Source organism: Mastomys coucha, unplaced genomic scaffold, assembly GCF_008632895.1.
Source record: "Mastomys coucha isolate ucsf_1 unplaced genomic scaffold, UCSF_Mcou_1 pScaffold6, whole genome shotgun sequence".
Taxonomy (NCBI): Eukaryota; Metazoa; Chordata; class Mammalia; order Rodentia; family Muridae; genus Mastomys; species Mastomys coucha.
The window spans coordinates 96,210,691-96,233,871 of NW_022196912.1; the positions used below are offsets into that span (position 1 = coordinate 96,210,691).

At 48.2% G+C, this 23,181-nt stretch overlaps 1 protein-coding gene across 2 annotated transcripts in view; it reads left to right on the top strand.

Annotated features, from left to right (window-relative positions):
- Smoc1 (SPARC related modular calcium binding 1) overlaps nucleotides 1–19,602 on the top strand; it is a 166,700-nt gene extending 147,098 nt beyond the window's left edge. For both annotated transcript variants that reach the window (XM_031356190.1, XM_031356191.1), the window contains exons 8-13: nucleotides 2,123–2,315; nucleotides 2,934–3,016; nucleotides 4,863–4,968; nucleotides 12,939–13,183; nucleotides 17,305–17,358; nucleotides 17,715–19,602. In XM_031356190.1, the coding sequence (XP_031212050.1) occupies nucleotides 2,123–2,315; nucleotides 2,934–3,016; nucleotides 4,863–4,968; nucleotides 12,939–13,183; nucleotides 17,305–17,358; nucleotides 17,715–17,731 (698 nt within the window). In that variant the 3' untranslated portion in view covers nucleotides 17,732–19,602. The remainder of the gene's footprint in view (nucleotides 1–2,122; nucleotides 2,316–2,933; nucleotides 3,017–4,862; nucleotides 4,969–12,938; nucleotides 13,184–17,304; nucleotides 17,359–17,714) is intronic.
- The last annotated feature ends 3,579 nt before the right edge of the window (nucleotides 19,603–23,181 follow it).

Here is a 23,181-nt window from a genome sequence, read left to right on the forward strand (position 1 = left end):
TTTTTTGTTTATAAAGTGTGAATCATCAGTGCCCAGGGTAGGTGGGCAGAGAGCTTAAACAGGCAAAGCCTTCCTGTTGCCTGGTACATTTCGTTCAGGAATATTTGCTTTTATCATTAATCCTAAAAAGCCATTTTAAGAGATAGCTTTTCTTTCTGGAAGACAAACTGTACACTTTCACAAATAGTTGGTGCTATTTGTGTGTGTGTGTGTGTGTGTGTGTGTGTGTACATGTTCATGTGGGGGTGTGGGTAGGGTTACATGTGTATATATCCATGTGAAGGTAAGAGATTGAAGTCAGATATCTTTCTGAATTACTCTCTGCATTGTTGTTATTATTATTATTATTATTTATTATTATTATTTTGAGACAGTGTCTCTCACTGAATGTGGAGCTCAGCAGGGATGGCTGGCCAATGAGCGCCAGGGATCCTCCTGGATCTTTCTGTTCCACCGATTGGTGAGGTTATGGAATTGTGGTGCCCATGCCAGGCTTTTTATCCATATGCTGGGGATCTGACCTGAAGTCCTCTTACTTCTGTGGCAGGCACTTCACCTATGGAGGCAGTCCATCTTGCCAGCCTAACTCTTCTGTCATTCCAGGATTTTCCTTACAGGGCACCAGACTTTCAGAGTGAACAGTAAAATGACAAACCCAGTATAGTCTTCTCTTTGATTCCATGCTACACTGCATTTTTCTAGATTTGGGAGCTTCATTGTCTTTATGATTTAACTCTCCATAGGTGGTCATAGAAACTGAAGGGTTTCTAGAAGTCTATCCGCAGGGCCTAAGCCCCTGGTCAGCTTGTCTTTCAACTCAACTCCTGCCCCGGCTTCCCCAGTTCTCAGGCTGGTTGTGGTGTGAAGTTAGGTTCACCATGTGGCTGCCCTGGAAGGGGGTGTGTTCCTCCTCTTCCCCTTGCATCTGCAGTAGTCTGATTTATGGATGGAGGGGCTGGCCTAGAGGGTCTTAATTTAAAGCCCTTGTCAAAGGTCGTTACACGAGCGTGGTGCCAGCAAAAGCTGCTTTCCTCTCCCTTTGTTTCTTTGTCAGCTCTTTCATGGCATGAAATATGAGGGAGGAACGAGGCTACCAAACTGGATCTGAGAGATCTACCCTAAGCCCCCGGTGCAATCCCCTTGAAGTTGTGTTGGTGTTTGCTTGACAAGATCTAAGGAAGGTGGAGGGGTTAACTTTCGGGGCCATATGGGCTGTACAGATTTTCTTTTTAAAACATCCTCTGCGATAAGGAAGCAAACGCCACACTTTATTTTTTTTTAAAAAAACAGTTAAACAAAAAAAAATTAAAATCAAACAATAACATCACCTACTCCCCTCCCCCCCCCAAAAAAAACCAATAAAGCCTGCAGCAAAACAAAGAAAGGAAAAAAAAAAAAGAAGAAGACGGTGATTTACTGAGCAGGGTTGTCCAGGAAAGGGTCCGATAGGTGTGGGGCTTTTGTGAGTGGGTACACCTGGCACAGGGTCCCAACCACTGTCTCTGTCTCAGCCTGGGTCTGGAGCGAGTCAGCTTGGCTACTTGGACACGTTCACACGTTCCCGAAGCTGCCGACTACAGACACCTCTCTGCCTCCTTTGCTTCTGCTCCTGTGTAATGGGAGCATCGGTGACTAATAGACTCAAGCCCACTAGCTTTCTTTGTCTCCCCGTGTGGGAGGGTGAAAGCATCCAGGGCTGGCTCTTGCTTCTCTTTCATTCGGGGTATGGAACATTACCCTGCTCAGGGGTGGTGGTCTGGGGTTCAGTCCTGCATGCCTGGCCTAGGGAGTGTCCCTTGCATAGGCATCCCAGCATTCACTTGCAGGGCAGTCCCTATTACTGCCTCTCCTGAAGCCTGTAGCCAGCGTGTTGGCAGGGACGACTCTAAAAATGGAGGAACGTTCCAGCTCTGGAGCATATACTGCAGCTCAGAGTGGCCCTGATGGCCCGGCTGGCTTGTTGCTACAGAGAGCCTCTGTGGTGAAAGTGCTGAAGACTCTCTGGCAGTGTAGACAGCCATTGGTTCCTTGGGGGCAAGCCTGGTCCTGGCTCTTTATCATGGATTCTGGACAGGAGGAGGAATAATCGTCACCAGAAGCAGCCTCTTCTCTTCTCTTACAGAGAAAGTCCATTCTTGTGACCAGGAGAGACAGAGCGCCCTGGAAGAGGCCCGGCAGAATCCCCGAGAGGGCATTGTGATCCCCGAGTGTGCTCCTGGTGGGCTCTATAAGCCGGTGCAATGCCACCAATCCACAGGCTACTGTTGGTGTGTCCTAGTAGATACAGGGCGCCCGTTGCCGGGGACTTCCACACGGTAAGTCTGCTGAGCATCAGGGCTCCAAAGTGAAAACAGAGAGCAGGGAAGAAGGTGGTGATTTACTGAGCAGGGTTGTCCAGGAAAGGGTCCGATAGGTGTGGGGCTTTCTTCCTGAAAGAAAGGGATGCAGGGACCGGCTAGCTTCTGGTTATTCTGCCTTTATTGTCTTTGCTGCCCTACTTCTCACAGACTCACTGAAGTCTCCTTTTCAAAGCAGATGAGAGTCTAGCTGAAGGGCTTGGGGACCTGGATCCTGATCACCAATTTGTGGACTTTTGAAACCTACTTAAATGTCTTTCGACACCAGTTGCTTGATGAAAACTTATGTACCATCCCGGTCTTGAAGTGACAAAAACAAAACAAAACAAAAAATTCACATGCGGATTGGAGATGGCAGTTTTATCACACTTGCATGGTTAAAATGACATGCCTGAACATGTCTCAATGGGAACATTTACGCTGGGTTGTCTTGTATCTTGCAGACAGTTCAGGGACTGTCTTATTTCCCTTCCCAAGGGCTCTAGGCATAGTGACAGACGGCACAGGTTGTTGCTGGGCAGCAGTGGCTGAAGAAGACTCACTTAAAACCCCTCACTTCTCTGTCTCTCCCCTAAGCTATGTGATGCCGAGTTGTGAGAGTGACGCCAGAGCCAAGAGTGTAGAGGCGGATGACCCTTTCAAGGACAGAGAGTTACCAGGTAGGAGACATGGCCCTGCCCCGGCTGGTACCTTCAGTTCTCTGGGCTTCATCCCTTCACTGTACAGGGGCCGCTCTCTCCTCTACATCTGTTTTTCCAATTGGCAGCACAGAGCAAGGCATGCTGGGAAGGCTCGTCATAGGAGCACAGACCTGGAAACTGTGGAATCTACATCCAGAGTCAGTCTTGTGCCCTTGAGAACACTGTTTTCTTCCCTGGCTCTTTACTCCTTGTCTTAAGAATGTAGTCGGGGACTGAGAACTCTGTTGCTGGAGTGTCATGGTCATTTTCTAAGTCAGTGAAGTGGGGTTGGCATTTTGGAGGCTGTAAAGCAAAGATTAAGCTTACAGGGAGTGGCTTTCTTGAGGGGCCTGTCTAGTGTCTGCCACCCGCTCTGTGGATTGCTTATATGACAACCCTTGGTGACACAGGGTGGCCACTAGGGGTGACATGAGACATACCGACAATAGCCCAAGACCCCAAAATTGATACGGGGTGGGTTTTTCCTTATTTGTACAGAACTCCAAGTCGCAATAAAAATTCTAAATACAGGCTATGTGGACTGTGAACTTTCCCCTGTAAATCCTCTTAAGTTCCTCTTCTTTGTGCACCATTCTAGAAAAAGCCCAGGCACAGGGAAATCCTCTCACAGGTGACCCTGTCTTAGACCTACACCCACATAGGAGAGCATTGTTGGAGAAAACACCCCCATGCCTCCATAGAGGTGGAAGCTAAGTTCGTGATTGATAGTCGTCTTTACTCAGTATAAGATTAGGTCTGTCCTGGTGGGAACTGGTGCTTCCTATTACCCATCAGGACTCCAAAGTGAGAACAGAGAACAGGGAATCCTGAAAGTCTGGGGCTTTCCATGTGAGGTTAGTAGAAATCACAGTGTCACAAAAGTTGACGCAGTGAGGCCAGGGTGCCTTCTTCTAGCCACCCCAAGGACAGACGGAACTAGTCATTCTACTTCATGCCAGACATGGCTTAATCTAGTCCTCAGAGACACGAATTTCACAGAGTAGAGGAGACCATCTAGAGTCAGGACAGGTTCCCTCCAGAGAAGAGTAAGGTGCTGTGGGAAGGACAGCAAGACCATACTGAGTCCACACTACTCTGAGAAGTCATGTTTAAGACCTGGAGGGTTGGAGAGAGGAGGGCCCTGCTGCTGCAGGCGTGGGGGTGGGGCTGCAGCTGTGCAGGTGTGTAGGGCTCCCATCTTTGCAGTGGTAGGGCAGGGTTTCCCCAGCAATGCTTCCCTTTGTGGCATGGATCTGGAACAGGAACACCTGTGAGAGGGCTTACCTGTGTTTGGGCTTTTGCTGAAATAGTGAAACAAGAATAGGAACTTGTGGGTCTTCTCAGAGGAGTCTACAGTTGCCATCTTGTCTGGATAAGAGGGGGCAGGAAGAGGAGGGCTTTGATATGTTCGCCTAAATCATGAATTCTCCAGCTCCCCTGTGCTTCCTTGGCATCAGGTCTTGTCCCCAGAGCAGAACAGTGCCCGTGTGGTTATTGTCTTGAGTACACTGGCCCAGGATATTATGGTGAACTCTGGGAGGCTAAGAGCCCTGTCTGCTGTCTTCCTGGCATTTACGTCATTCTTGCGCTGGTACTCAGCAGAACTCTTTGGAATGGAAGAAATCTGGAAGCTTTATTACCCTTTAGTCTGGTGCTTCTGTGTGAATTATGCATAGAGGATAATGGAGGCTTATGGTGGTCATAGCACTGAACACATCCCCAGTCTTTGGATGGACAAAGACTCTGAGGGAATGGTAGCTGAGGAAGATGTTGCCTTGGTAAGTTCCCTACGTTCTGCCTCCAAATCTCCTCTTGTCTTTTTTAGGCTGTCCTGAAGGGAAGAAGATGGAATTTATTACCAGCCTGCTGGATGCCCTCACCACAGACATGGTTCAGGCCATTAACTCAGCAGCGCCCACTGGAGGTGGGAGGTGAGAATGTGAGCAGGACTCAGGTGTAGTAGGGTGTGGCCCTGGATTCTTCAGATACTAAGGGGGGCTAGGAGAGAAGTCCGATTTTCTCTGGAGATTATGTAGCCCCGAATGGCTGTGATCCTCCTGCCTCTGCTTTCTGAGTGCTGGGATCACAGGTGTGTGTAACCACACCTTGAGAAACAGGAACATTTCAGTCAACAGGCATCACATCTCAACCAGTCAAGATGATTAAGTTGTCATCCAGAGGATGTATGGTACAGAGTCATGCTCTTAAAATCCTCTTAGGAGGACACAGCTTGTATATTCAGGGTTCTTACATAGACAAAACTAAAGGAAAGGAAAAAGAATGGTACACTAGCTACTACTGATATTTCTTTAAGATCTTTTAAGCACTCCAGGATCCCATGAACTCTTAGGCTAGCTTCTGGCCATGGCTCTGTTTCCTCTTACCTAGGCACATAAGCCAGACCTTGATTTAGGAGAGCACAACACAAAATCTGAGAAAGATGGAGACAGGGTCTGACAGGCCATGGATGAGAACTGTTTTGAGGGTTCCCACAATGCTCAGCAGCCTAGCATCTGAAAATAGAGGTGATGCACCCCGGTTGCCAGGAAGACGAGTGAGCATTACAAATGTGTACTACTGCATGCCTGTAGGTGTGCTGTTACCAAAAGCATGCTAAGCAACTGATGGTTGATGGCAACCCAGGTATGAAGTACAGTTGCTCCTCTTTGTCATCTGTTTCACTTTTCATGATTTTAGTTGTTCACAGCCAAGTACAGTCCAAAAAAAAAAAAAAAACTGAATTGGAAAATTCTAGAAAGAAAACAATTTATAAACTTAGAATAACCTTTATTGCGGCATTTTGTTATAATGATCTTATTATTAGTTATTGCTGCCAATCTCTGCTGCTTAATGTATAGATGTTCTTCATTTATAAGTTAAACATTATCATAGGCACGTGCATTAGGAAAAACAGTGTATTTGGAGTTCTATATCTTCAGCAGTTTCAAGCATTTGTGGGGATCTTAGAATATAGAAGAGGAACTAATGTTTTTAGGTTGATTAGAAACAGGAGAGAGAACATTAATACAGCGTGGGCACAGAATCTCAGGTCTGGGTGGGCTAACCCTGGTGACCCCAGGAGTCACTGACCCTAGGACTGGATGGTCTTGGCTACAGGAAGGGGATCCTAGACAGGCCCTACCACCAGGAGAAGTTAGGATTAGGGACCCCTTGTCACAGGACAAAGATTCTTACAGGCAATAAAAACTAGAAAATTTATAATATCTTTCATAGTGATGTATCCTTAGGGAAGGACTTGAAAAAAACCAAACTCCTCTTTAGGAGTAATTTAGGATTGGGGAGAAGTTTTTAAAAAACACTCCCCAAAACATGGTTTTTAATTTTAAGCTCATATTAGCTTAAAATGGCCATGCTTAGTTTTGATAGGAATGAAAGGTTTGCAGTTTTGGGTACTTGTGTCACTCAAGAGCTGGACTTTAAATCAGCAGGAAGACAAAGTAGGCCATGAAATAGTTTAGAAATCAGGTAAGAGTGAAGGAGGAGAGAAAGTGGGGATGGCATGGGGAGGTACCAGAGCTGCCAGCCTTCCTGGGCTCTCTTGGATCTTCCCATTGCTTTAAGCAGAAGCCTGGGCATGTACCCAGTGAACCCCCGCCCCCGGAAGCTCCCGCTGGCCTCTTGACCTTCTAGTTTCCCCTCCCACCATCATGCACCAGGCACTAGCCCTTCCAGCTTCCTTCCACAGGTTCCTCTAGCTGTCCTGGGACCCTCACACCTCCTGCCCCTTCAGTCGAGAATGTCATTCCCCTTTCTGGTGACTGTCTGGTGTATCGACAGATTACCTTCTCAACTTCCTCCCCTGACATATTTCTAGAGTTTAGATCCCACAGTACGTATTCAATGTGTGCCGATGACTATTTAGCCAGAAGGGTGGTCGATATGGTAGACAGAGGGATTGATCAAAGAGTTCAGTGACTCTCGCAGTATGAGGCTGGATGTAGCTGGGGACTCCACTCTGCCTGGGTCTGACCAACTCGGGCTCGTGTATAGACAGATACTGGCCAGCCACTCTCCTGTGATAGAGGAGCAGGGCTGGGGGAGTAGGGGTAGGTATGGGAGGGGCCAGGCTGCTGGAGACTGGGTAGCATATCTGGAATAGGGCTAATGAAGAGAATTGGGAAATCCAGAGTTCCTGGGTGTGGGACTTGGCTTTGGAATTGAGAGCTTGGTTTTCAAGTATGAGGTTAAAGAAGCCACATTCAACCCTTCCTTCTCAGGGTTTAACAATCAAACCTGGATATCAGTGGATAAGAGTAGGGGAAAGTCCTGCATGGAGATTGTGGGAAGAAGGGAGAGAGGATGTTTGAGCAGTATAGAAGATTGATCATCCCCTCCCCTAACCTGCCACTTGTCAGACATGGTGACTGTCACACATGGCTTTGCAGTGACTCTCACGTCTCAGCCTGATCTTGGTATAAGTTCTATGCTCTTTTATGGGGATACCTGAAGAAAAGGACATAGGCCCTCGCATGGAGGAGAGGTATATATACTCAGGAGACAACTACAAAGTCAGTGCAATCCTAGAGGCTGGTAAGAGCTTCCAGGACTCAGGGTGGTTAGGGGAGAGTCACGTGAGAGCTGATAATAGGAGGTGACATTTTCACTACACAGGGTGAGCAGCTTGACCACATTATACCAAGAATGAGTGCATTTCATCAAGGAACACATGGGCAATGGGAGATGAACAAGGTGGAGCCAGGTGGGAGAAGTGGCAAGAAGTGGCACAAATCAGCCTGGGATGTGGTGTGGATAAGGTGGAGATGTAGCTGCAGAGCTGGACAGAGCAGTGTCGAGTCATGCCAGAGGCATCAGGGACCACAATGACAGAGTAGTGTTGAGTCATGCCAGAGGCATCAGGGACCACAATGATTGAGAGTACTTTTGAATGATCACCCTGATGGCATTATGATGCAAAACCAGGGGAAGTTTAAAGGGAGTGGGGAGGTGGTTGTCAGCAAGAGGGTGATGGGAATGCTACTGGGTAGAGAGGGACGATTTACTGAAGCATTCCATGTGAAATTAATAGATTCTCAAGACTGGGTAAATGCAGGGAGAGAGAGAGGTAGGTGCCAGCTTCCCACTATGGCCTCCTAGCCTGATTCAGTGGCCAAAACCAGTGCTTCCCAAATCTAAACTTAGACAATGCAGAGTTGGGTGTCTGTGGAAACATCTGTAGCTGGTACATGGGCAGGAGTACCATAAGCATCTTTAGATGACAGCCTTGCTCACTGAACCTTTGCTGGATGATTTATATATCTCCTTGGTCCCCCATACCCAGAGCTCTAGAAGGCACTTTTCTATGGACCAGCCATCCACCCATCCACTAGACCCTCAGTCTAAAAGGAAGACTATCTACCTAGGTAGGTAGGTAGGTAGGTAGGGTACTCTTGGGAGAACCAGCCTTGTCTGTGTGAGCCTTCTGGTCATTCACATACTTCCTAAGGAGAAGCTGCCAGCAGAGTGGCCCTCATACTCCTGGTAGAATGCAGTTGGTTGTCTGTTGATTGGCTTTGCAAGGAAGAGTCTGGAATGTGGCTGACTTGGCATTTCCCATCTCCACCCGCACAGCTGGTGGGGCTTGGACCCAGCTCCAGATGGGGCTCAGTCGGTCTGCTTGGATTGGCTCAGGCCTCCTGGCCAGCCCTCCTTACCTTCTCTAAAACTGCTTAGGACAGCAGGACTGGGCCCCAGATCTTGGCCAAAGCAGGTTGTGGTAAACGGGCTTGGCTCTCTAGCGATGTGTTACAGCCAAAACCTGCCAGGGCCAAGGCCACAGAATTAAAACTGAGAGTGCCGCAGGAGGATGGCCTTCACCACCCCTAAAATTGAGAGAAGGCTGAGTGTGTCTGTTCAGGGAGGGACCTGGCTCTAGTGGGTTTCCCTATCCCTGAAGGCAGAAGCCACTAAAATAGCCTAAAGGCAGAGTCACCAGGTATATCTTGAATATAGAATATATAGACTACCCGGATTATAGAATGAGGTATCTTTGGGAGGGTAGCTTTCCACACTACATCTGAGAAAACTTGGACATTCTGCCTATGCAGGCAGCCTTTTCAGAAGAACTTTACCCACGAAAGGGTCCCTATAGGCATCGGAGAGATGCCGAGATCGCTCTTTGAGTGAAGGTGCTTGCCATCAAGACTGAGCACCTAAGCTAGATCCCGAGAATCTATATGGCGGAAGAACTGACTCCCATCGGTTGTCTTCAAACTCCCACATGTGTACTGTGACATGTGCACCACACACAAAGATTCATACACATACAAATAAGTGAATGAATGTACAAAGGAAAAATGCGAAAGGATACTTAGGGAAGATTGTGCGACCTGGGTGGGTGGGTGGGGCCGTGGGATGGAACTCTGAGGTAAGGGTATAAGTGGCAGAGTCTGTGTTGGCAGGGATGGACTGAGATGGCTCCTGGAAAATCTGTCTCACCCCTATCTAGCACTCCTGCGCAGGGGGGATCTCAGAACTGCTCAGTTCACAGAGGCCTCTGGTGTTCTCTCTTGCACATGCTCAGTGTTGCTCCGGCTATCCCGGGACATGTGGTCACTCAGAAGTATAAAGGTTCTTGGTGTTGGTTCCCAAGCATGGCCCTACCATCACCTAGCTTTGAGTATAGCTGAGGCTTTGTGACTTAAGGGGACTTCTGGAGATGAAAGGAGTTCAAAAGCAGAGCCTTGTGATAGCTGGGACAGAGGGGAGGCCTTGGCATGGAGGCAGAATCCTCAGTCCCCACAGGGTAGCCTTTGGGTTGGGGGCTTGGAAGGGTCTCAGAAGACCTCTCCTGAGATATGGTGTCCTGTGCTTAGCCCAGCATTCTGCCATGGGCTGGCAGTAGGCAGGGTGTGCAGGCTAGCTGTGGGATGTCAGGGCTGCTCCACACTGAAAGATCTTGATGGGGGAGCAGAGAGGGTATAAAGGAGAGCCATGAGGGTAAAGAAACAAAGCCCAGATGAAGATCAGCCCCTGGTCAACTCAGAGCTTGCAAGGTAGGAAGAACTGCTTCTCCATGAGAAATAGCCTGAGGGCAGGTGGGGAGAGCTCGGACCACAGACGAGCAGAGGATAGACAGACAGATAGGAGGGCGCTCCAGGAACACGTGTTGGAGGAAGAAAACCTTCCCTGGCAGGGCCTCTGGGTGGGATGACCTCATCCCTTCCCGTCTCAGCAACCAAGACTTTATTATTCCAGCCTCCAGGTAGACATTACGCTATGCCAAGCCTAAAGGTTAAAGGAAGAGCTGCCTTCGTCTTGGTCCTCTCTTGGCTCCCTGACTGCCTCCGAGAAAGAGAGAAAGAGAGAGAGAGAGAGAGAGAGAGAGAGAGAGAGAGACAGAGACAGAGACAGAGACAGAGAGAGACAGAGAGAGACAGAGAGAGACAGAGACAGAGAGACAGAGACAGAGAGACAGAGACAGAGAGAGAGACAGAGAGAGAGAGAACTTTCCTTGGTAGCTCTTGTCTCCTCTAGAGCTTAGGTACTCTCTGATGCTCCTCTTCATGTGCCCTGAGCACTCCCTACAGAGTTTCTGCCTGCCCACACTGTGTACAAGGGCCACAAGAGTGGGTGCTGCCACTAAGAATGGAATAGTAACCTTTAAACACAGGCTACCCAGCACCGCAGAGAATGTCAGCCTGCCTCAGGCTCCCTGCACCTGGTTTCCATGGCAGATTAAGCGGATTCCCCAGGAGTCAAAGGCCAGTGACAGCCGGTGTGCCTAGCACCTTCCCTAAGGGTCTCTGTGGGTGGAAGCTGTCAGGATGGGGTCCTACTGACATCCTTCTTAGAATCCAGGATGTCGAGGGGATTTACCCAAGACTGCAGTCTGCCTCATTAATAATGGCTAGACAGCTACCAGGGGTGACTAGCTTTTCTTTGCGGGGGTGAGGGGGAATGCAGCTTCTTTTTGCTTGAACTTTATGCCCCATGGGAGTCTCTGTGAAGTAAGATGGGATTTTCTACCTTCTTCTTGGGGAGAGATGAGAGGTAGTCCACTCCTTTCTAGAATATACAGCAAACCTGAGAGGGTTGTTATACCACCAAGGACCTTGGACAGTTTTTAAAAACTACATATATCTATCTGTATATCTTCAGAGTGTGCTAGCAGGTCCCAGTCACCTGGTTTAGAGTCCTTGCTTACCAGTGAGCTTCCCTCCCAATGCTCTGTTGCAGACTCTGCACACCAGTCATTTGAAATGTACAGGGTCTAAATCTCAGCTTCATTCCTCTCCCTAAGGTCACGTGACCCAGGCATTTGAGTATGGAGTCCAGCCCATAGTCAGTGGCAAGCCCTAAGGACATGTGTGTATGTGTGTGTGTGTGTGTGTTCTGTTCAGAAACTCCAACTCACCCCTCTGGAGCAGACCTATCACTGGCTTTTAAAAACTGTAGTTAGTACCACCCTGACTTCTTTGAGTAAAGATGATGCATAAATAATTGAGTAATAAATAAAATGATAGGCATGCCATTGAATATATACCTATACACAGACATTGGCTTTGTAACTTTGTGGTCCAGAGATATGGATTGTACCAGATGTTAGTCATCACTGAGTATCTGGGCACAAAGATGTATTCCCAATCACTCATTTCTCTAAGCGTTAGCTGGGGTTAAGATCTCCTAGGGGTGGAAAGATGTATTCCCAGTCACTCATTTCTCTAAGTGTTAGCTAGGGTTAATATATGATCTCCTAGGCCCACCCCAGACCTCCTGACAGGAAACCTTAAGTTTTAGAGACTCACTCCAGCAGGTTTAGAATATGCTTGCTTTAGAATCTCTGTTTGGGTCTGGGAAGATGGCTCAGCTGTCAAAGAACAAGCAGCCAGTAGAGCCTAGGTCTCATCTGTTAATGTAAATTCTGGGAACACAGCTGTAACTCCAGCACTTAGCAGGTGGACACAGAGTACTCCGAGAAAGCCGGCTAGCTAGATCAACTGTGTCCAGGAGCTGTGACTTCAACGGAGAGACTCTTTCTCACTCTTCTATGCACAAGTACAAAGCCGCAAGTTGGGGACATCACACACCTCATTTGCCAGGCTTTATATTTTGGGTTCTGCTCCTCCTAGTACCCTGAGGCTAAGCTGACATTCTCAGTCCTGGTACTGGATGTGGTGACCACTCAATGCTGGCGCCCATACAGAAGTTCAGAAAGCATCCCATCTGACAGCGATCTATGGGTCATGAGAAGGACAGTTTAGATACTAGACATGGCTTACTCAGGTGGACTAAATCTACATAGTTTGTCTCCGGTGCCTATCTGCACTAGAAACGTCCTGGTTATTTCAGAGGGTGAGGCAGGTCAGTGAAATCACATCACTTGGAGGCCTCTAAGAAAAGAGCTATTCCTACCTGACGGCTGATAGCCCAGAATGAAGACTGGCTTGGTTTGGTCTCTGTTGCTATAACAAAATACCTTGGGCTGGATAATTTATAGAGAAGAGTTTTATTTTGGCTCACGTTTCTGGAAGTCCAAGAGCATGCAAGTGTGCACTTGGCGTCTGGTGAGGGGCTCTTACAGCTTTCAGCTAACTCATGCTAGAAAGTATACATAGGAAAGAGACGTAGAGATGAAGGGAAATGGGTGTGTGGGGATTTATGCTTCATAGCAGCCTCCTCTTGTAAGAAGAGCTAATCCATTTCCATAGGAACTGGCTCAGGCTCTGTAGAAGGTAACTAATCTCTCTTCAAGGGTCTACCTTCATTCCCCAACACGGATCCGTTATTAACCAACTTCAGTACAAGTTGGCAGGAGCAAATGCTTAACTGTATCGAGTACCCTGGTGTTTGGCCATTTGGGAGAGAATCACAGCAAAGCAGTTGACTCCTGTGAGATCCTGAGTGATGTTTTCTGGGGTGGGGGTTTCTGTCCACGGCCCAGGTTCTCAGAGCCAGACCCCAGCCACACCCTGGAGGAGCGAGTGGCACACTGGTACTTTAGCCAGCTGGATAGCAACAGCAGCGATGACATTAACAAGCGGGAAATGAAGCCATTCAAGCGCTATGTAAAGAAGAAAGCCAAGCCCAAGAAATGTGCCCGGCGCTTCACCGACTACTGTGACCTGAACAAGGATAAGGCCATTTCACTGCCTGAGCTGAAGGGCTGCCTGGGTGTTAGCAAAGAAGGTGAGTTCTATCCCCTCTATGTCTGCTAGACCCAGGGACAGGGACCAAGGGTTGTCCTGAGCAGTGAGATCCTAGATCCCCATGTGTTCTCCAGCCATTTATTGGGAGTGGGGTGTGCTTCAGGCTAGCTGCCTGCTGCAACTATGGAATTGACTGGTGAGGTTCCTATTCTCATACAGTCTACTGAAAAGACATAATAGTTATTCATGGACTTTGTGGCTAGTACTATCATAGTGTTAGTTAGAGTGGGGCAGACTACAATAAGTAGTGAATAGACTCATGCACACCGTAGCTCAACTTAGCAGAAATTGCTTATCTTCTATCTTGTCCACAGAGTAGAACATCATAGTTCCAGATTGCGATCCAGATTGTGTGCATATGCTTGTGTGTTGTGTGTGGTATGCGTATGCAGTGGGTAGCACAAGGATAGGGATTTCTCTACATGACACCTCAAGGAAGCAGGTAGTGAGAATGACCCTGATACTTTCGTCAACAGGCTTTTAGGGGCCCTGTGTAGGTCTGATTTATTCCCCATCCACCATATAGAGTAAGCTTGGGTGTGTGGGGAATTCTCTGGAACAGTCTTAGACGTGTTCTGCATGTAATTTCTCATGGTTCACGAACTGGAACTCTGTGGGCTGTAGCAACTCTAGGTGACAGGAGGCAAGGTAAGGCTAGAGAGCCCTTCACTCAAGTGGGAGGCTTAATAAAGGCTGTGAGAAACCACTGGATTGGGAAGGTCATATTTTAAAGAAACTGTAATGCTTACCCCAGGCCTACCCTGGGACACTTGCAACTTAGTGAGGAATTGCTGAGGTCTGACCCTGGCCCATTCCAGGCCTCTTTTGTGTTTTGAGTACCTGTCCATACAGCATCTAAGGCCAAGGGAAAATATAATGTGTTGACTTGGTCCACGGAACTCTGGGAGCCTCTCTCTGGAACTTTGCCAGGGGTCAAGTGTCTGCCACTTCCAGTCAACACACAGGACCCAGAGGAAGCATCCAGAGGAAGCTGTGATATGGGATGCAGAATTAAGAATCAGTCCTCATCTGGATGCCCCTCCAACCCAAATTCAAGGAGGAGAGGGCTGTAGATTTGAGTCATCTGAATTTTTCCCAGAGACTCCTGGAGTACTTTCTGTTTCGTGCCCAACCTACCTTCTTGACCCTCTCACTTCAAAGGTGGCATTGAGGGTGTGGCTGGAGCGCCTGTGTCTGCACACGTGATTGCGATGTGTCTGTATGCATCTGTGCATGTATCTCTTCGGCATATCTCTGTGAGCATGCCTGCACAGGTACCCATCTGATGGCGTCTCTCTCTGTGTGTACGCACATGTGTTTATCTATGCCTGTTTTTAAAAAGTATTTTTTTTTGTGTATGTGTGTATGAGTGCTTCTCTCTGTTTATGTATATGCAGCAGGTATGTGCCTGGTGCTTGCACAGCCCAGAAGAGGGCTCCTTGGAACTGGAATTACAGACAGTTGTGAGACACCATGTGGATGCGGGGAACTGAACCTGGGTTCTCTGCAACAGCAGCAAATGATCTTAACGGCTGAGCTATCTCCTCAGACCTTTATGCCCAGCTTAAAATACATCTATGTATGCATGACTATACATGCACGTACATGCTGTGTGTGTGTGTGTGTGTGTGTGTGTGTGTGTGTGTGTGTGTGTTGGAATGGGGTGAAGTAAAACATAGAAGGAAGAGGGGGTTATGAGTTAGGGTTGAGGTTGGACTGTATAGATGGAAAGCCCGTAGAGTATGATAGGACTCTTCTTTCAATTCCTCTGTCCAGATAACACACTGATCCTAGAGCTCGGAGCCTTCTATCGCTCTACATTAGAAGAGTCTGGGTTAAGCAGAGGAGTAGTGCTTTGCACTCATGAGGCAGCCATATTGCCAGTGCTTGCCTCATCCTTAGGACTTCAGGGTCTAGCTTCTGTGCCCTCCGTGAAGATGATCCCAGAGTGAAGAACAATATCTCTTGTGAGCAGGCCAGTTTTATTGCCTGGTGAAGCCAAGAAAGTGGCCAGGGAGGAATACTGGTCACTGGGACGCAGATGAAGCCTTGGGACTCTATGAGGAGAGATAGAGCCTGCGGGGACATGTGTGATCAGTACCCTGACAAGGATGTCCACTTTCAGGCATATGGTGCTAGCAGGAGAACGGAGGATTCTGGAGAAACCTAGGGGAGGAGTGAGGTAGACAGAAGTAGGGACATGGGTACGACCAGAGACCCTGAAGTCAGATAGACCTAACTGTGAGGCTCTGTCAATTCTAGCCCTGCAATTTGACAAGGTATCTCATCTCTCTGGATTTCAATGTCCTCCTCAGCCAAATGGAGATAGTGGTATCTACCCCAGAGATTTGGCATGAGAAGTTAACAGTTTAGAGCAGATGATGGGCAGGACAGAGTCCAGATGCACAGTGATCACACAAAAACCATCACCAGGCACAGGTCATCTGGTATTATGTGGTGCCCTCTAGTGGCCCGAGAGGGACTTGCATGCCAGGTGGGGGGCCCAACATGGGTGGGGAGAAGATGTGGGACTTGGGATGTGTAGTTTTGGGTTTGAGGGACCCAACTTTTGGAGATCCCACAGGAGCACCCCTTCTTTTGCCTTCCAAAACTCTCACTGGAGAGCTTAGTCCTCTGCCAGCATGGCAAGCCTGACATTTGGAGGCCTGGGCCTCAGTAACTGGCCTTTTCCAAGTCATAAAGCAAGTTTGTCAGGACTGCTGTCTCCACCCTGTAAAGCAAGCAGCAGAGGACTAGGGGCTCAGTGTCTCAGAAGTGCCAGCTTTTCCTTGGGCTCAGTCTTCTCCTCTTCCTCTGAGGATCAAGAGTTCCTGGTCCAGCGGATGACAGCAGCAATGAGCTTACTTCCTCTCGTGAATGCTGTGCCATCCTGGGTTTTTAGCCATATTAAATGAGGATAATATCACTCCTGTTATATACGTCTGCTGAGGCACAGGGATATAATCCTGGCTCTCCATTTTGTTTCCTGGATCTTAGCTGATAAAACAGGGCCAGGATGACCATAGGCCTCTTCTTTCTACGTACAGATCTCCATGTTTACGGCTGAGAGCAGCACCTGCAGAGTGGAGCAGAGTAAATACAGACTCTAAGTCAGGCAGCCTGGCTCTACCATTTCCCACCTGCCTGCCTTGGGTCTGCTCCTATTATCTTCCTGCAGACTTAGATATACCAACATCTACCCTTAGTTTGTCTTTCCTGGTCCTAAGGAGTGTTGGGAGATGCTGGGCTGTGGCATCATCTGATCCATAGGTAATCTTGGGCTTAGCAGGAATGAATCTCCAGCTTCCCTCCACTGCTCCTCGGGGCAATCCTACCTGGGAGGCAGAGAGGTAGCATAGCTGTTGTCTTAATGCCATCTTCTGGTTCTGTCCAATGATGTTCAGAGCCACAGGGAACTGGCCCTAGTATGTTCTCTCTTCAGGAGATCAGGTCTTGAAGGAGCATCAGGACCTGTGCACAGGGATGGGTGTTATCAAAACAGGTCTTGGACCTTGTGTAAGTCACTCTGAGCCTTTGCCTCCAGGTTTGGCAAGAGAAGGGACTAAGGCTCCTCCCACCTCTGACATTGCAGGACTCATAGACCCAGAACCAAGAAGGTTTTAAGTAGCCACGAAAGCCCTTCTTAGCTAACAGCCGAGGGAATTCAAAGAGTGGGATTCCCAAGTGGCTTCCAATACCACGGTGGGAAAGGAAACTGAGGAGAGCCTGTTTATTCTCTCTTCTATTGGTCCCTACTAATTTGAGTTCAAGCTCAGCCTGGACTACAGGAAGAAATACTATTTCAAAAAAAAAAAAAAAAGTGTCAGTGACAACAGGAGCAGCGGCAGCAGGAGTAAACCAGTGAGACACCCCAGCCTGACTATAAAAAAAAAAAGTTATAAAGGTGCTGGTAGAAATGGGTTTACTAGGTAGAACATGGCAATAGACATCCCCAGAACAGGAAGCACAGCCATGCCACTTCCCGCTCCCTCCCACTCTTATCGGTTCTGAGGGCAGAGCAGGCAGGGGCTCAGGTACAGGAGCTCTGTCAGCTGATTGGGTCAATACCTCTCCCATGTCATTTGTTCCTGTTTGTTGCAGGTGGTAGCCTTGGCAGCTTCCCTCAGGGAAAACGAACAGGCACAAACCCATTCAGTAAGTGGCCTTCTTTCTGGACTTCCCTCTTCTGCGGACCCCCCTGCAGAAACTGTGCTAGCATAGCAGCGAAGCTATTCCTCTACTTGTCTGACAGAGTCCAGATTTGTACAATTCTGACTGGAATTTACAGTTCCTAACAGACTCTGGATGCTGGGAGCTGCCTCAGGGTAGCAAAGGCTAGGAGGGTAACGCGCATGTCCGAACATCTCGGTAGCTTGCGCCTGACCTAGTCCGTGTCAGTTGCGCAAAGGCTGTCCTCATGCAGATCCAGATCCTTCCATAGCTGAAATTTTCGTACACCTTATCAAGGGCTCACATCTCTTTTCTTTTTGCTCTCTCCTTCCCGCTCCCAGTCGGACGCCTCGTCTAAAGATCAGAAAAATCAAAAGGCCAATGGAGAGTCCAAGGAGACAGGACTGACCATCAGACACCTGACCCTCAGCGCTGCCCGTGGCTCAGCCACAGCCTGTGTAACATAAGTGGTGCCCGCCATGTTTGCACTTTTAATAATTCTTATGTGTGTGTTTTGTTTCTGGTTCCATTTGTAAACACCAGTTATCTAATACCACAGTGGGAACAGGAAAGGGAAGAAAAGCTGTTTGTTCTCTCTTTTATTGTTGAGTTTGTTTTTTGTTTTTTTGGATCTGCTACTGACAACTTTTAGGTTTATCGGGGGTGAGGGGTGGGGTGGAGAAGAAAGAGATTTATATACTGTATATAAATATATGTAAATTGTATAGATCTTTTGTACAGGCATCGACATCACTGTTTGCCCCTCCCTTCCCTCTACTTTCTCTGGACTCACAGTCCAATTCTCTCAAACTGTATCCTTAGCTTACCCCAGCTTCACTGCAGATGGACTCTGAGAGACGGGAGCCCTGTGCTTGAGCTGTGGACAGCATCTTTTCTTCTGGTGGGAAGAGGGTACTGGTCAGCACCATTAGCTCTCAAAGTCCAGTCACTTGGCCGTTGGCTGGGTAGGTGGGGAGCCCAGCTCCTGTGATAGCCAGCGTGGATTCCAGTTCTCCGGTGGCCCACGTGTCTGTGCTATCCAGATCCCTTGGCTGTCTATGGTGAATAATGGAGCAAGCTCTACTTGAAGGGGTTGAATGTGGCTGCTTTAAACATCTCCACCTATGTTGAGCACCTCCCCTATGTAGGACATGAGAGGTGAGACCCCCAAGCAGGTGAGGAAAAAGACACTCAGCAGGGTTTTCCTTCAGCAGGTGTTGGGCTTCTGAGGAGATGGCAAAGAGCACAGAAGACCTGAGCCAGCCCTTCTGCAAACCCACAGAGAGTCTCCACAAGCATGTCACTCCCAATACTAGGGAGTGTTGACTAGTCTGACTAGGTTTTATCTCCGTGCTCTCCCTCCATCTCTTCCCTCATCCTCACTGATAGGGTCAGCCACCTTGTTGACCAGAGTTGCTCTTATTCCTCCGGCTTTTCTCATGGACTTCCAGAATTCTAGAATTGACACGGCGTCCCTTACTTCTGCTTCCCCAGGAGGAATAGGAGCAATGACCCAGCTCTAGGGAAATCTAGGCTTTTGCACAGTGTCACCTGGATTGCATCAGGGCAGATAAGCAGCTTTTTCTGTCTAGGCAGCATGCTGATTCAGGTGTCCCTCAGTCAGAGCAGCAAGTGACACATAGCAGCTCTTCCATGGTCAGCCATGATGGCAGTGAGGGAGACCAGGACCTGTGCGTGTGCTGGCTTGCTCTCTGCAATCTGCCTTGCCTGGGATTCCATCTCAGTATCCTGTAAATGCATCCACCTTGGAAAACCCTGTTCTATCTTGGGTCTGGAAGGCACTGGCCACATAATCCTGCCCACGTGTGGGAACATAGCCTTCTCAGGGCTTGATTTGATGAGGTCTCAGCTCCAGAAGGTTCCTCCTGTTCTGATGGAAGTCACACATGTTGTCCCACAGTGACCAGTGATCCTGTTCTGCATGGTAAGGTGGAAACAACACCTTCCCTTGGGGCCTTGAGTGGAAACACCACACACAGCATGCTGGAGCCGAATGGCCCTCACAGCAGGCTCCAGCCCCATTTCCTGGCCTGAAGGAAATGTGCACAGAGAAGCCACCTGTATGTAGGAGTTTAAAATCTGACCAGCCAACTTTTCTCTCACAGATGGGCGCAGGCTGTGCTGTGTGCTTTCCCCTGGGGGAGGGAGGAGCAAGGAAAAGTATTTGTAGCTTGTTTTATAAAAAATAAAAATGGGTTAACTTTGGCAGCTGGTGCCTTTTTCTTTGGGTGGCCTCCTCTGACGGAGAGGCCTCATTTCCTAGAAGGTTCCGTGGTTTTCCTGGTCTCAGTGCTCAGGCTCTGATCCTGGAAAGTCTAGGTTGCTTTTAGTGAGACACCGTCAGGGAACACAGTGGCCCCTGGGGTGTGTACTTCCTAGGAAGATGCCTTGGGTCCTCTTGGCCCTTAACTGCTACTGTGCATACTTTAATTCTCGCTCTGACCTTCAGCCTGCACAGACACTCCAAAGTATCCTCATTCTGGGGCCCTCCCCTCAAGCCACACCTGGGATGGAGCTGGGAGAACACTGGGGAGGAGCACTGACAAGCTCATTCTGTCTTCAGCCTGGTGGGCACGGCTGTGTTAATCATGACCTGGACCCTGGGCTGGAATGCAGGTGGAAAGCTGACTCTCCGGCTCTCAAGTCGGGTTTGTCCAGTTCACGTTTTAGTTCTGCGTGGCACTGTGTGGCACCACTTCTGAGCTGGCAAACTCTGCAGACCAGAGGCCTTTGGAATGGGGATTGACAACATGCCTAGGGCCAGGATAGGGGTCAGGCACCTGAGTCTCCTGTGAGTAGGACCTTTCCTTTCATCCTCTTTCCCTGCAAGGCTGTCCTTGGAAATGGCCTTTGTTAGTTACCCACTTGAATAGCTTTTCCAGAGGAGTCAGAGTTGATTTGACCTTCAGGAGAGAGTATAGAGAGGGGCGGTGGGAGCTCACCTTTAGCAGCAGAGTGGATTCTCATCCCTACCCCTTGCTCCTCTGTTTTTTTTTCCCAGACAGCTATATCAAAGGTTCATTCTGGCTTTGCCTCACCCCAGGGCTCAGAGCCATGTACCACTTTCACAAGGAGGGAACTTTGGCAACATATACAGCAGGGACGTCTAGAGGCTGTGGAGCTGGGCATCTTTTCAGGACCACCTAGTATCGACAGAAGATGGGGTTCCCAGTGATATATCTGCTTCCCAAGAGGGTGAAACACAGCCCCAACACCTTTGCAGAAAGATAGATGGGTGGATGGATAGACAGACAGGCAGACACACAAAATTAAAGCAACAAACATTGCAGAGAGTAGCTAAGTTAACTTTCTAGACAAGTATCCCCAAAGCTTCTAACTAATCTGTAAGATCACTGCTATGCCATTAATGAGGTTCAAATCTTTCCCAGGAGCCTTGACCTATTCTTGCTGAATAAATGGGGGAATGAGAAATTAGAACTTTCATGAAGTACTACCAACAACCACAGATCTGTATGTCTTCTGCAGCTTTCATGGCTTGTTAAGAAAGCCCTAACTTTGGTCACATCCTGTCTACTACTTCCAGTGCTGGGTAAGCCAGCCAGTGGTCTCTTGTCATTTCTCATCAACAAAGGACTGATCAATCTCAACAATCCCTTCTGCTTGCCACTTCCACGTCTGGCAGCCACCTTAACAATGTGTCCTTAGCATTCTGTTTTGCTCTGCACCATTTCCTCTTTAATAGGAAAGATTCCAGTAAAGCCTTTTTACCCAGATCCTCTTGACAGGACTATTGATTCTAGTTAATGGTTGATGATCCTGTATGTGGTAAGCCCAGCCTGTTCCCAAACTCAAGGCCATCCTTCAGCAATCTACACACTTGATACCAGGGTGTGCCATGCACTGGGGTACTGCCTGTCTACAAGGTAGTAAACAGCTATCAGACTGATGATATGACTCAATCAGGGGAGACCAGGATGAGCTGCAATAAAGTACACCCCCGAGACATCAGTGGCTAAAACACAAAGGGATAAACTAGACTTAGTGTCAGCTTAGTCTTTGTACTGTCCTCATCAGGAATCCAGGTCAAGGAAGACTCCTTCCCTCTTGATTATGGAGGTAAAGAAAGAGAAACGAGGTAAATTGCACTCTGATGCCTATCCAGAATGAAATATATTATTCTCTTAGTTTGCTTTCTATTGCTTTGATAAAGTCCATGCTCAAAACCAACTTGAGGAGGAGAGAATTTATCTGGATTACATGTTCCAAATATAGTCTATCATAGAGGGAATTGGGGGCAAGAGCTGGAGCAGGAGAAGAGACAAAAACAATGGGGGAAAGTGCTTGCTGGCTCTCTCCCCTGGCTTGCTCAGCTACTGTTCATATACAACCCAGGACCATCTGCCAATGAAGGTGGCCTACATTGATTGCCAATCAAGAAAATGCTCCCAACGGGCTTGCAAATCTTACAGAGGCAATAACTCAGTTGACATTCCTTCTGCCTAGATATGTCCTAGGTCTGTGTCATGTTGACAAAAAAACTAATCCCCCACAGACATATTGTGCATGTTCCAGTGACTAAAGAGAACCATAGGGCCCCACCCAACTACACAACAGTGAAGAAATAGAATCGGGAGTATTTAGTAAAAACTCAGTGATTACAATGTAGATTACCTTAGTGTGATTTTAAATGGGCAGTGTGTACATTGTCTAGGGATAAAGAGACTCGCTTATCCCATTTTTTGCAATGCATTTTGCCCATATCTTCTGACAAATGTGGCATGTTCATGACAGCCACCACTTCCCCTTCTCAGCAAAGTAGGGAGATGAATGCCAACTTGCCTTCCATAAGAAGTCAGCACCCCACCTACAGGCTGTCTCTCAGGCCCTGTAGGAACCCTGCAACCCTCATAGTGTGGGCTGGAGAAGAGATGTTGGAGGGAAAAGAGCAGGTTCAGATAACAGTGGAGGAGACTAGCGGGCTGAGACATCCCAGTGCTCTGTCCTATGCACATGAGAATCTTGAGTGTTCTGTAATCATTAGTTTGACCCATGCCCTATTTAATCATCTTCCATTATTGAGAGCAAGGGCTATTTCACAAACTCAGTTCCAATCAATCATACTACTCAATATACAACTTGCTTCAGTCTCCCTCCCTTCTCTGCCCTAGCACAGTGTTCTGGTTCATGACTGCAACAGAACAGTGGAGCAGTGATCTGGCCTCAGGTCACTCCTCTGGTTTACAATTGTTCTTCATGATGGAGTCAGGAGGAGGAAAAGGGAGAGAAGCCATGAGGGTCTCTGAGCATTATCCCTCTGGGTTTATTGTAGCCACGTCTTGGTTTAACGCTTGCTCTATTTCCCATATAGAGCTTATATGGAGCACATGTCAGGTTCTGAAGTAGAATTCCCCATTGTGTAGGCCTGCCTCATTGACTTGGTCAGTTCAGTTTTGGTGTGACCTCTTCTATATCTTCCCATACGGATATACCATGTATTCGTGGTATTCATGCCCACTTTGATTTAGAGCTCCTGCTCCTGCTTTTCTTTTGTGACTGCAGCCTGATTCTTTTCTAGGGTTTCTAGGTTCTAGTAGGAACCTCACCCACTCAAGCCCTGCCAAAAACTGGGAATGTAGGCTGATTTTCTTGTCTTAGCTTTTCACCTCCTTGCCCCTTCAATGTGTTGATGAGGCTGGCCACTAAGTCTGCTGCATGTGGGTGGTGATGGTGGTGGTGATGGTGGTGGTGATGATGGTAAGTGATGGTGGTAGTGGTGATGGTGGTGGTGGTGGTGGTTGTGGTGATGGTGGTGGTGATGGTGGTGGT